This window comes from Strix uralensis, chromosome 2 (assembly GCF_047716275.1).
Source record: "Strix uralensis isolate ZFMK-TIS-50842 chromosome 2, bStrUra1, whole genome shotgun sequence".
Lineage (NCBI taxonomy): Eukaryota > Metazoa > Chordata > Aves > Strigiformes > Strigidae > Strix > Strix uralensis.
Window position 1 is genome coordinate 68000916 of NC_133973.1, and position 13562 is coordinate 68014477.

Consider the following 13562-nt stretch of genomic DNA (forward strand, 5'->3'; position numbering starts at 1 on the left):
CCAGTGCCTATGTTGCCCGGCTGAGGGCTTACCCTTCTGCTGCCTGAGCACCTAGATTCTTTGAGAGGTTTGAACTGAGCTCAGGCATAAGACATCCAGGATTCTCCCCAGAGTACTTGAATGAAGAAGAATAATACAACCTATGCATCTGGTAAGAGCCACTCAACCGTCTAACCAGTGATTTCAGAAAAGTAGCTGAAAATCAAGAACTAGCCAAACCACACAAATTTTGTTTCTGTACTTTTCTGACCACCCTATGAGTTTTTAATGCACAAACCAAACCAGAGAATGAACACATTCCCATTTGTTATTTGGCTTTAAGACATCAAATAAAACCACAACAGTGCAATACTGTCAAAGCCACGCTCGCAACTACAACCAAGTTGACTGAACGGCACGTAGCTACTGCTTATGTCTTTATGGTGTTATTTCTTTATATAAACCTACTTTTGGCTAAAAAATTGCAACAACAAAGACAGGCGAGACTACTGTTTGCACAAACTTGAAACAAGCAGCAACTCCTGATGATTAAACAGCCTATGCAAAGATCCAAGTGATTTTTAGCACAAGAGCAGTAAAATACTAAGGTGAGAGATTCATTCTTACCAAAGTTAAACCATGGTTTCAGTGAGGTCTGCCCATTTTAGTTTGCCAGGACAACCATCACATCCACAAACTGCATGTGAGAGAGAAAAAGAGGGATGTAGCAGGCAAAGGACATACCACCTGCTCAGGATGCAGAGGCCCATGGCAATACATAAACCTAGCTGTGACCACTTCTCCCCTGCCTGGTTACTGTCACATTCTCTTAAATTCCTTCCAGTGATGGTTTTTCAGGGCTGAGACACATTTCATTCAGTTTTCCATTTCTCATTACCCACAGGCCACCACTTGCCTACCCTTTCTAGCCAGCATCCTCAGTACATTCTGGTCATGTACAGGATTTCCTCTCTATTATGGGCAGGGAAGATGCAGAGAGGGACTGGAGACCAGCTGAATTAGGTCACACCTGCATGTCCTAAACCCAGATTACTCCATTTTCTGCCCTTATCCTTTGCATGCCTCCCTTGCTGCCTCCCCTTGGAGATAACACTGGTTTCCTTGGTTTACCACAGTCTCCTTACCACCCGCCCTTGCCTGGGGTTTCCTCATCATCAGGTTCTATAGTGCCACTGTGGTGTCCCTTCTGCTGGAAGTGGGAAGAGGGGGACACCTGGCTTTCTGGCCCTGAAGCTCGCTCTGAACCAGGGCCACAACTCCTGAGCAGTGAGGAAGAAGATGAGGAACACCAGCTCCCTGCTGTATTTAAGTGCCAGCCTCATTTCCACATTGCAGGGATACAATAATCCCCTTTTCTTGGGGACACGGGCTAGACTCTGGCAGTAACTTTGCTTTTGGCCTCCTAAGGTTAAATTAAGGATGTCTAGTAATACTACAATCCAACCGGGGTAGCACTTGCATCTTTATTTTCCCTAAATTCTTGTTTTTACTAAGGAGTGCCCCAGTAGAGAAGCTGCAGATTAAGCTTTCTGCCTGGTCCCAGAAATGACTCTGCAAACAATGACAAAAGCATCCGCTTTTACTGCTCTCAACCACCAGTCTATGCTCCCACATCACCACCATCCCTGTTTCGAGGTCCTCCCCTCAAAACATTTCAGTACTTCTGTTTGTATTGCTCCAGGATGTCCACGCACCCATCACTGACCAGACCCCGCCTCCACGTAACCACCAGCTTTAATCATGGAAGGGAGTGCTTTGGCAACAGAGGCAGATCAAGATCTTCCCAATCTGTAGTGGCAGTAGTTGCCTTCACCTGGATCTGTAAAAAACCCAGATTCAGTCACTGAAGAGGTAAAAACAAAGTAAAACTTCTTTCCAAAAGTAAAATTCACTAGTTTTTAAGAACACCTGCTTATCTCCATTCCATTAACAGCCTGCATTGGCTTAATTCAGCCTTTTCATCTGACCACCTCTGTCAGTCACCCAGATGAAGCCTCTATTTACCACTGAAGAACCTTTCTTCTGCACTTGGCCATTCACATCCCAGGATTTATGTATCTAGGAATGAATGACAGAAACATAATTAAAAGATTTTTTTTATTAAAAATCAACATATTTATAAATTTGTACATTCCACATACTGCTGTATATGTTCACCAACATAACTATTAAGTCAGAAAGTATTAACAGTACAGATTTCCATCTGAACAAGTTTACTGCAGGGGAACTTCAGTTTCGTAATCAATCAGACATTACAGAATGTCATTAACTTCTTTTCTTCTTCTCCCTTCAAAAGTAGCAGCACATTTAATTATCAGTGTTCACAAGGCATAAACTCCAAAGTGTTGTACAGCAAGAGAAAAATTGATTAGTAAATATAGGCAATAGGAGGAGAGCTCACAACGAAAATATATTAGTTGTTGCCTATTATAAACAGCAGGATGTTAATAAACCACTTAGAGCTATGCTGAATAGAGACTGCAGCAAACTGGGAAGAGTACTAAAATAGTTACTTCTTGATACAGCTGTATAAAATATTTTTTAATGCCATTCAGGATAGGAGTCCTGCAAAGAACAGACATTGTTACAAAAGAAATTAGCAGAGTCAGGATAATGCTTGTGTGTTCAAACATGTAATAAAGGGCTCTGAAGACATATGTATACTCCACCCCTACCACTACCTTTCCGCAGTTGACATTATTAGGGTTTCATGTGGTTAATGTAGTGAAGTGACATTTTATTGAACAAAGACAGATGTGCTTCAGTCCACCCAGAACTCTCAAGCTTTACACCCATGTGGACTAAGTGCTATAAGAGTGACATTAATCAGGTAACAAGGGTTGGAAACTTTAGAGATTGGGAGCAGGGGAGCAGAGAGAAGTTCTCATTGTAACCCGGCCTCCCGTGCACATGGAGACACCACAGTACAGGCTGCCTGAGGAAGTCAGTTCATAGGTACCTGTGGTGCTCTCTGTGCAACAAAAAACTATTGCTTATTTTCTCCAGACTTTGAGATCAGTATTCTTGTAATATTATCAATGCAATAACTTATCCCTTTAAATCATAGAAATGAAGCCCTAACTGAATTCTTTCTCATAAAGGTAAAGCCATTAATCTTATTTTGAGCAGACTACCAGATTCTGGGCAATTTTTTCTCATTAGTATTTTTCCTCTCTTTTTTTGACTTAGAGAGGGGAAAAACTGCATATGATGGCTTATAGATGTCATAGGTAATTTTTATGTGAGGAGGTGTGGAGATATGAAGAGCAGAAAAGGGTTTAACAAGTGCTTTTTGTACATATCGGTGACTGTGAGGATGGCTAAAAAAAAGTCAGAGCTGCAATATTTCTGTAATTAGAGGTTTGTTAAGCAAATGTGCCTCAATATCTGCAAATAAAAAATTCACACAATTCTGTGTGAAAGACTAATCTCATTTATTATGGCCTGAATCACAGACATTAACAAAACAAATCTGCACTACTGTTTTGGTTTTCACACATACACAAGTTGGAGTAAACTCATTGGAAAAATAAGTGAGACATGAATTACAAACACAAACAATTTAGCAAGAGCTCAATTAAGAGGAAATATTCTGACAGAATCTCCTCTCTCCGAGGGCAGGTCTAAGATACCACATTCCCTAACTGGAAAGAAAAAGATTGCATCAAGCTTAAACTCCCAGAACCCATTTAATTACCAAACTAGAAGGATGGTCAAAGAAATATTCCTCTTTCCTGCCTCTTCTCCGTCACGTATCCAGTCAGCATTGAATAACCAGCTTACCATCCATTCCTGCCTTGCTGCTGCAGCCATACCAGGACTTACCACAGCAGCAATGCTGTCCCAGGCCTTCAGGTACATAAAACACGAATGAGCAAACTGAGGGTGCCAAAATAGAAGAGGGAACGAACTCAGATTCTCCAACATGAAGTTCTTACCCAAGGGGTGTTGTAGTTGTCCCACCTAAGGAAATCTGAATGCAGACGCTCCATAAATTTCCTGCTGATAAAGTATAGAATACCACGCAGCACTCGGATGTAGGCTGTCACCTCCTCTGGTCCAGTATTATCCCAGCTGCTCACGCACTGCAGGCACACTGGAAGAGCATCCTCCACCTGCCACCTCCCTGCTGAGCTCTTGCTCTACCTCAGTCTCACATGGTTTTTTTGGCTTTTTCTTTTTGTTACCATAGGACTTCCATATTAAATCATCCAAATTTAACAAAGAAACAGGTAACAATGTATAAATCAATGTCAGTATTTTTCCAGTCCACACTTCTGGGGGACTAAAAGAATTAGGTCCCCCAACTTAAATGTTATTTTAGACTTCTATGACTGCAAATATGTTACCTTGCATTACTCCAACTTCTATATTTGTTCTGTATGTGCTATTATTTTTACTGCTGCATTTTAGCCAAAGTACAAATCTGAAAAAATAATGAATATTAATAAAGAATTGTTTAATCTTTTACAGACATAATTAAGAGATAATATCATTCCAGACCACAAGAAAGTTCTATTTCATTGCAACACTAGTTGACAAGACTAAGTTCATCACTGCCTAGTGACTAGAATTAGTCAGTCATGGAGAGTGGTCTTTGTTTTAGTACCTCCTTATTAGATAGGAACAAAGAGCATACTGAGGATGCTTGCAGCAAAAGAAAGTATTTCTTATGAATCGCATGATACTGTACACTAAAGGCTTATCAGATCTTTGTAAAAATCACTTCCTCTCGATTAGCAAGTATTTTGAGGACAGGGGAACTACAAATTTGTCTGTGTCATCATTGCCAGTTGTATACACAATGTCTGAAAACCATGAATAGAAGATACAGAAGAATCTGCTCATACCAGTGCCACAGGAGAATCACTCATGCCAGAATTAAGTCAGAAATGCTCACATTTGTTTTTTCTGAAGGTGCCTTTCACTAAACGTGGCTTACATGTCTTAGTGGAAAGCGCTGCAGAATTCCTTATTTGGATTTTATTTATTTTTTAAAACCCAACAGCTATACTTTTCTAATTTCAAACTCCGGAAAGAGAAAGAGCCAAAGGTCTTTTGCTTCAAAGACAAAGAAATGGATGTTTTTTCCCCTGGATGTAGTCTGCCCCTTCCTGGAGGCAGCACTATGCTTACAAGGCCGTTTCACAAGTCAACCCTTCTGTAACAGGAGACCTCTGCCAAGACTGCACCTAGAAGATGCCATGCAGATATCCCATTTTGCTGACAGTCTCCACTCTGATTTGGAACACTGAAACAGTAAGCAGCCATACTAACTCAACTGCATGCTGGTCAGTAAGCTTGGTATTTATTAGAGCTTTACAGAATTAAAAGAAATGCTTTGACTTTGAAATACTTTTATTTAAAGTCATCATTTTTGAATCAATCTTGTGGGAAGCTGCTTCTTATAAACTGGTTGCTTTAAAATGGTGAATACTTATCAGGGCAGTTAAGTAAAGGGGTTTTGTTGTTATGTGAAAAACCTTAGTTTTCAGAATGTTTTGTAGAATAACACATATCCAGTACCCCCATAGCGCACCGTTGTAGATTTCTTCCCAATTTTAGTTTCATTTCATAATTTTGATTGCACAAAGTCATCCACAAGTACTAAAACCTATTCTTGTGGAGTTCCAATCTGCCTAAGTTATGTTATAGCAAACATTTAGCACATAACCTGTACACTTATGCATCAGCTACAATCTTTATCCTCCAAAGAAACTCAAGAATGATATAAGCTCAATTTATTCAACTGTATGTACAGCATATTTGCATATTAATAAATAAATCAATATTAAAGTTAAGGTCTCTTCCCCCATAAAAAAGTGACTACAGTCTGACCAGACAACCTGACTTTGTTGGGTTTTTTTTCTTCCAAGCACAGCCGTGTGACTGAGGCTATCCGTTCCCACTCAGTTTAGTACAGTAACTGTAAGAGTAGAAACCTAACGGACCAGTGCTTACATTTAAATTCTATACAGCAGAGGAGAGGGGAGAAAGTAGTAAAAAGTGCATCAAAAGCCAACACTTTGTAGAGCAAAAACCGAGTCCAAAATGTGATCCTGGGGAAGAGAATCCAGCCCAAAAGAAGACATGCTGCAGCAAACATTATAACCAACACACATTTTGGTCTTGATAGTAAGCTGCATGATGCCAGTCTTGTCTCGTAATGTTCCAAGAATTCCAACTCCAATAGATGCCATCTCCACCTCTACAAATTTATCAACACCACATTCAGTGCAAAGTGACATTTCTTAAAATAACTGTTTGCCTTGTCTCCGTAACATTCATCCTTACTCTGAAGAAAAGGCTCATTTTCTTTAACTGTTTATTACTATATACAGAAGAGCCTATATTTGCACCTCTCCATTTCTGGTAGTGAACTTTCTTTTCTATCTACATTCATTAGAAATCAAAAAGATAAGCGGCAATATTTCATATTTACTGGAAGTCTTCCCATTAACCCAAAGACTAGCTGTTCATCTTGATTTATACCTAAAGTAGCTGCACTTTGTTCTTTTTCCAGCCCACTTTCAATGGGGTATAAGTCATGGGAATCTGTGGACCAGAACATATTTCAAGTCTTATTGCTGGAACTGGACGAGTGATGAGTCGTGTTTGAATTCAGATGTCTGTTTGCAGCACAGTGTGTGTGGACCACACCACCATTTGGGTATCTTACAAATACAGGCTCGCAGAAAGGATTTTGGCACACCTGGCAGACCTTTTTGTCCGAAAGGAGAATTGGCATTCCTTTTTGTTTAACCTAAAGAGAGGGAAGAAAAAAATCCAAACATGAACCTAGCCAGAAAGGAAGGGAAATTACGAGGCATATAATTTCAACTGTATCAAATGGACAAACCTGGTCAATGACCAGGTAGGAGAAGACAGCTTGAACTATTTAACTTGAATTCAATTTCCCATTCATTTTCATGCTTCCTCTTAAGTACTGCTTTTTTCCCCCCCATCTTTTTTTTTTCTTCTTTGTTTAATAAAGAAAAGCACTCACACATTTAATGCAACTGAAAACCCAATGCAGGTTCCTAAACAAGGTCACAGGACAGCTCCACAGCAAACTGAGTACTGATGCATTTTTACTCCAGACAGATTCTGCTGGATATACTGTCATTAGAACTAAACAGATTTAAGAATCATCTGGGAGCTTTAAGCAACACAGCTCTAGCTAGAAACAGAAGAAAGTTTCACAAGTGAATTTACCATTAACAAAAGCTACTAACAAGCTGCAATTAATACTAAGTGCTGGGTAAATTTTTGCAAGTTTTGACAGGTCTCAATCCTAGTGAAAAAACACTAACTCACATTTGTTAAAGTTTCTGCAAGAACATCCTTAACCTGTAAATCCCAGATTCACTTTCATTCAGTCCAGAAGTTCACTAAAGTTGTTCCTATTTCAAGGCCCTCAGCTTTCCTTTTGTTTTCCAGAGAAAGCATAAAATTAAATTTTGATCTAGTAGTCATGGCAAAAAACTAGTAAGTGCAGCAAGTAAAACTGACAAGGACACAAAGACAGCTTTGTCCTAATTCTTCAAACTTCTTCTGATTATTATATATCAAAGGACTCAACTGTAAAGCTTTAAAGTGCCTCTGTTTAAAAAAATCCCACAACCTACCTTCTCATGTCTGTAGATTAAGTTTTCAGCTTGTGCTAACCCAAGTGCAGTCTGAGTCATTCTTTTTGTATGAATGCTTTGCCTCACTGCTCCAGCCAGGAATGGGGAAAGGAGCTGCACTGACCAGCTGTCAGGCACCACCTCCAAAACTAGAGCTGCATCAAATTCAGCAGCGTGGTTATTCAAGAGATCCACAGCAGCCATGACTAGCGCACAATCCGAAGTGCCTGGATTTAGATACACTGACAGCAACATATGGAAAAGCCTCCGTCTGTACTGCACGTCTCTGTTCTCAGAGTTCCACATACAATATTCTTCAGCAGCATGGAAGTCCTTTAACTTGTGGACAAGGATATGCAAAGCCTTCTCATGTTCTTCTAGTTTTCCATATAAAATTGCACTTTCCATATGAAGGTCTGTGCCCTGGATTTTGTCTATTAAATGAAAAACAAGGCGATATTTGGTCAGTGGAGAAGACAACTACTCCCTCTCCCAGAGTCAAGGCAAACAAGCCCACTGAAGACTCCTGCTATTTTTGCAGGGGTGCTGTCTGCTAAAAGAGGACAGATGTTTCTAAGCACAAGAATGCCTAGATGTATTGAAACAGGCCTCTAACAAAAGAGCACCACAAAATACAGGAAAAAGAAATTACTAAATAACAAGCAATAAAACCAGTGTCACTGACATCTTTTAAGTTCTAGCATGTCAGTCTTGAGCATGTGTCCACGCTGCTACCACGTATGACAGACTGTAAGATGAAGCTGCAATATTTTTAACCTCTGCTTCTTCCAGTATTATAGAAAATTACAGAATAGTTTAAAGTCCATAAAAGACAATAAAGATCAAATAGTACTTCCCTTTAGGAAAAGGACACTACAAACCCTTAATCCAGTCTGACAGTTTAAGAGTGTCAGTGACAGGCAGAGGGAATGCCAAGTTCATCTAGCATTTCAAGATAAAGTAGAAAATCCTCTACTTTCTGTAAAGGTGATAAAGACTTGGCATAGGCCTCTGTAAAAGGTATGGAGATACAATGTTTTTTTCCCAAAAATATTTTGGTTATCAAGGAGGAACACACTAGCATACATGGATCTTACTTTCATGTAAGATAAGAATTGTCATATAAGAAATCCTGTGTTTTGGAGTACATGGATTTCAAGAGAATAATCCATCTTTTAACTCTTGCCCTTAAAAATTTGGTTAAAAATTAAAAGATGAAAAGGCAAGAGTTTCAATGACTGTGTTATACTTGTACATTATCTGTCATATAATGTTTTGCTCACTGGAAAGGTAAGGGGACATTAAATGTTGGTAAATTGTTTTATTTGCTACTCAGCTATTTTTATTTTCACATCCACTGGATTTTTCCACTGTATTTCAGAAAAACATTTCACATCTTTCAGTACAATAACAAGTCATTTCCCTTTCATCCAGTGGATGAAACATTAAAAATTAGCCATTATAAGCATTGGCCAAGGAAAAAAAATAAGCTCAACTGCTGCTTGCCTCATACCAAATAGTACGGGAAGCATGTTGCACTTTTCACTCAAGAAGATGCTCATATTTTTGTTTAGCATGAGTCCCAGCTTTGGGGGTGAGAGTGAGTTATGGACAGCAAAGAAGTCCTTGGTAATCAGATTCCTCAAAGCTTCACTTTAGTTCACTAAGAAACAGACTGCTTAGCAAATAAACTTGTAAGTCTTCCATTTGCAAAAGACTATCACAAGTTACATGCTCATCAGTAAAAACAAACTGACTATAAATTAAGAAGATAATTGTATGAAGAGATTTTTTCTAGCTAGTTATGGCATTCTACCTTTGGTGCAGCAGCAAATATATCGTTGTACCTCATGAGCTATGGGAGATCAAAGATAACACTAACAGATAAGCTTTCTAAATTAACTTGTGTCTGTCAGAAATACAGATGGTAAGGCTATCAACCAAATACACCTAGAAACTTAAGATGTTTTAGTTTTCTATCCTTATGAGGACTTTAGTTTGTTTTCTGGTGGAACTGATATACAGCATTTATAACAGACAACATGCATCTTACCCAAAATAAAGTGAATTCTATAAAGATCAGATTTCTGAAGAAGACTGCGTAGTTTAAACAGCAGTTCAGTTGTTTCTGTACAATTATCCGTGGTCACAGATTTCAGCTGAAGTATTGCCTCCAGGTACAAAACAGCTAGATGAGTATGGTACTTTTCTTTCTACAGATGAAAAGAACAATGTTAGCTCAGTTTAGAGAGACAACCCCTTCTCCCCAGCACTAATGGTGAAGAATCTTGACATAATCACATAGAAATGTGTTTTAATTCATTTATTTAATTCAAATTAATCAAAGTCTTTTGTTCATGCAGATAGACAATTGATTCAGACCAGCTTCACAAAATACACTATACCTACAGTATGGGATTCTCTATTTCACTAATACAAACGTAGATATGCAACATCTTATTCCTAAACCCCTCCTTACCTTAAACAAACAAGCTCTATAAATAGCTTTTCTTGTGCAAAAATTATTTCCCTTCAAAAGTTCACCTAATGAAAGTCAATACAGTAAAGCTGATCTCCTCTGAGTACACGTATCACATCCACTGTGTCTTCTCCTTTTGTTTCCCTTGTAAAATGAATAATTTTGATCTAATTCATTCTTCCTCATATTCACACACGTTCTTCGACCTTTTCTATCTCTGCAATAAAATCTGAGAAAGCCACCAGAGGTAGACAGGCACTCTGAAGGCACAGTGCTTTCTGTGTTATCCCAAGATATTTGTGTATGCAACATTCATCAAAACAAGTTGATGATTGACTGTTTGAAAAATTCTCACTAAAGCATTCACAATAATCTAGTACCAGAATAATCTACATACCAGAAGCTACATTGACACTGACCTAATTTACTCTCAGTAAAAAAATGTTTAGCAACACAAAAAAGCAAAATGAAAAAAAAATGTTAGCAAGACGTTTTGGCTTGCACTTTCTAAAGACCAAATCAATTTACAACCCAGTCTTTACTAGTAGCTAGACTAGATTTAAATATAAATTTTTTTTGTTACAAATATTCTGAAAGCACTATATTAAACTGAACAAGTTTGTCGGAAAATATTCATGACATCAGAAAACAATACATTCGTCTGTGATGGTGTCACACACCTCGATGTATTCACAATAGCGACAGAGGGAAGTCATTGATCTAGCATGTGTATTTGAAGAATGTAAATAAGTGAACTGGTCATCAGTTCTGCTGAGTTCTTTCAGTGTTCATTTCCTTGCTTTCTTTGCAAGTTAAAGTAACTTCTCCTGTGCTTAAAACATCTCATACCCAAGTACCATAATGTTTGGCTGCTTCTGTATAGCACTTAAAAACCCAAAGGTAGAATACACTGTCACTTATGACTTGTGAACACATCTTTTGGACATTCAAAATCCAGAGCAGTTGGGAATTCTACAGGAGAGGTGCAGGGTTTAATTCTACCATTAATTGCTCAGATCTCTCCAGAGGGACAGAGTAGACATACCTACTTACAAAATACTAAATTAGCAATTTTAGTACATTGCTGCCACACTGCAATAGGATCAGTAGTTGTTCAAACATTTTTCTATGGTCTTACCAGATGGAGGTTTGAGCCTCATCAGTGAAACAGAAAAGTATGCAATAATCAGATGTAAAAACAAAGAAAACCTCTGAGAGAAGGTAGGCAACTGTATTGCCATCAAGAGAGTTGAAAAGTTAAAAATAATGCAGATATCCACTCCTCATCATCTACTTTAATCTTAAAACTACTCCTTCCCTACTCTAAGTACACCTGAAAGCCTTCAAATTATGCTTATTTCTTCTAGATTTTGGCTTTTTTCAGAGCTGTTCATCAATATCTTCATTCTGAATCCTATGTCTATTTTTAGTATTCTTGTAGGACTCACCTCTATTTTTCTTTCCAATACTAGATGTTCTAGATATTTAATACGTGCTTTAGGATATTTGTTAAGGCAACTGACGATATCATCTGGTTTAAAGTTGGTTTTCTCCTGTTCTTCCAAAGGCCTTTTAGTGAAAATCTGTATGCCAACCTAGAAAGAGTTAATTGCATTTAGGAACTCAGTGGCAACCATTTCATTACCTTTTTATTTTAAATACTTATTTAATAGCACTATCAGATTAGTTAGTACATAAGTCAGGAAAATAAACACCACAAAACCCTGCTCAGGACCACCAGGATTACATTACTTGTCATGATCCTACTCACTCCTATCTTCATTACCTCAATTCATAGTTTATACATTGTCCAGCCTATAAACCCTGTGTTGGACACAACCTCCATCAGCCACAAAAAGTATTGAGCAGATCTGCATAACAGCAGAATAAGACTTTGGCCTTTGCAGCAAGAAAGTGTAAGTTAAAGACCAGAATGTTCCCAGCCTTATCAAATGTGATGATACGCAGAGCAAGAGACTTCTACAATGACCAACAAAGTTTAGAAATCTGACATTGCATGTAATAACGGAGCTTTAAATTAACACAAATTAGGCAATGACAAGTTCCGACAGCACAGACTGTCTGACACAGCATCAAGCGTCCCATCTAGCAGCACACTGCACTAATGGATGTTACAAAATTATTTTTTTAGTTTTGGTGGATTAAGTTAATTCTGTAGCAACAAGGCTTTGTCTCAAATGAAGGCTATTTATTCCACCTCCTAGTGTACACAGATATCAACCATCCCTGGAATCCCCTTAAAAAATAAACAGCAGCAAGAGTTAACCTGTTAGGTGATTCTATTTATTTATTTAAGATCTGAAAATTATCTTGCTAATTATTAGGCAATTATCACTAGTACTTGTTAACAAAGGAACTTAGAAGAGTTGAGAAACCTCTAAGTTTTCTTCTGTTAATCACTATTTAACTGGCATTAAAACATGCTGCAAAAATGGTCCAAATAGCTATCAAAATGGAACAATGTTAATGAACACCCAAACACCACTGCAGGGAGATACTTCACATTTATGACGTTCTGGGAAAAGCACACCAATCACTAACCTGTTCATTTTTTTCCAAAACCCATTCAGAATATTTCCACACTAGATCTTGGTCTGGGCAGAATGTAAGGAAGTCCACTATATATTCATAGAGATCTGAACGTGTAGAATCTTGAATGTCTCCATCGACTATTTTCACCCATAACTGCAACAGAAACATGCAAAGATTAAAGTGCTTAAAACACGTACTAGCTCTTCCAATTCAAAATGCATGTGAGCTACTACAGCACTTAGTATTAGCTGTTGGTACTTGTGGAATTAGAAAGAGCTTCTAGGAACATCAATTGCAAGGGACCTCACTGTTCACTAAACTCATGCCTCCTCTCCATCATCGGCTTTTCTCACACCTACCATATTCAACTAATTCAGACTCTGATTCATGAGGGTTCTCACATTCTGAGAGTGACTGGCCAAATACTGCAAAAGGAAGTACACTACTCACAAAGAAAGCTTTTGACAAAAGTCCTTTTCTTCAATGCATGGTATAATTTTCATGTGTTCTTTGTATGCAAAATTAAAAGCAAATGATATAAACAATTTAGAAAAGCTGATTTTTTGCTGCTCTTTCATTTTGACCGAAGAACTTTAAGTACCGTGTGAGATAATTCCAATTATAATTTATATAAAAATTAAAAGGTGCCATATAGCCACTTTAGCAAAAAACCTTGTTCCTTGAAACAAAGAAAAATATCTTGCACGTGACAAAAGTACATACTGTTTTTGTTGTCCTTAATAGTTTTCTGCTCAGGAAATTACTATTTACATAACTGATCTGAATGCATGCAACAGTGTTACTGTGATTAACATACTCAAAAAACCACACAGTAAAGGCAAACTACCTAAGGTCTTGGGTACGGTCTGAGACATACATGTCACTTATTGATCAAGAACATC

The 13562-nt window shown here is 38.1% G+C and overlaps 1 protein-coding gene across 8 annotated transcripts in view; it reads right to left on the reverse strand.

Annotated features, from left to right (window-relative positions):
- Nucleotides 1-1018: 1018 nt before the first annotated feature.
- The window catches only part of TGFBRAP1 (transforming growth factor beta receptor associated protein 1), a 41404-nt gene continuing 28860 nt past the window's right edge, over nt 1019-13562 (reverse strand). For 6 of the 8 annotated variants that reach the window (XM_074859112.1, XM_074859117.1, XM_074859115.1 and 3 more), the window contains exons 8-12: nt 12670-12813; nt 11556-11702; nt 9682-9841; nt 7629-8062; nt 2083-6763 (exon numbers count right to left, since the gene is read on the reverse strand). In XM_074859112.1, coding sequence (XP_074715213.1) covers nt 6575-6763; nt 7629-8062; nt 9682-9841; nt 11556-11702; nt 12670-12813 — 1074 coding nt within the window. In that variant the 3' untranslated portion in view covers nt 2083-6574. Of the gene's footprint in view, nt 1820-1908; nt 2059-2082; nt 6764-7628; nt 8063-9681; nt 9842-11555; nt 11703-12669; nt 12814-13562 lie in introns of those variants that run through there. The other 2 variants (XR_012627577.1, XR_012627578.1) reach the window with 2 other exon arrangements.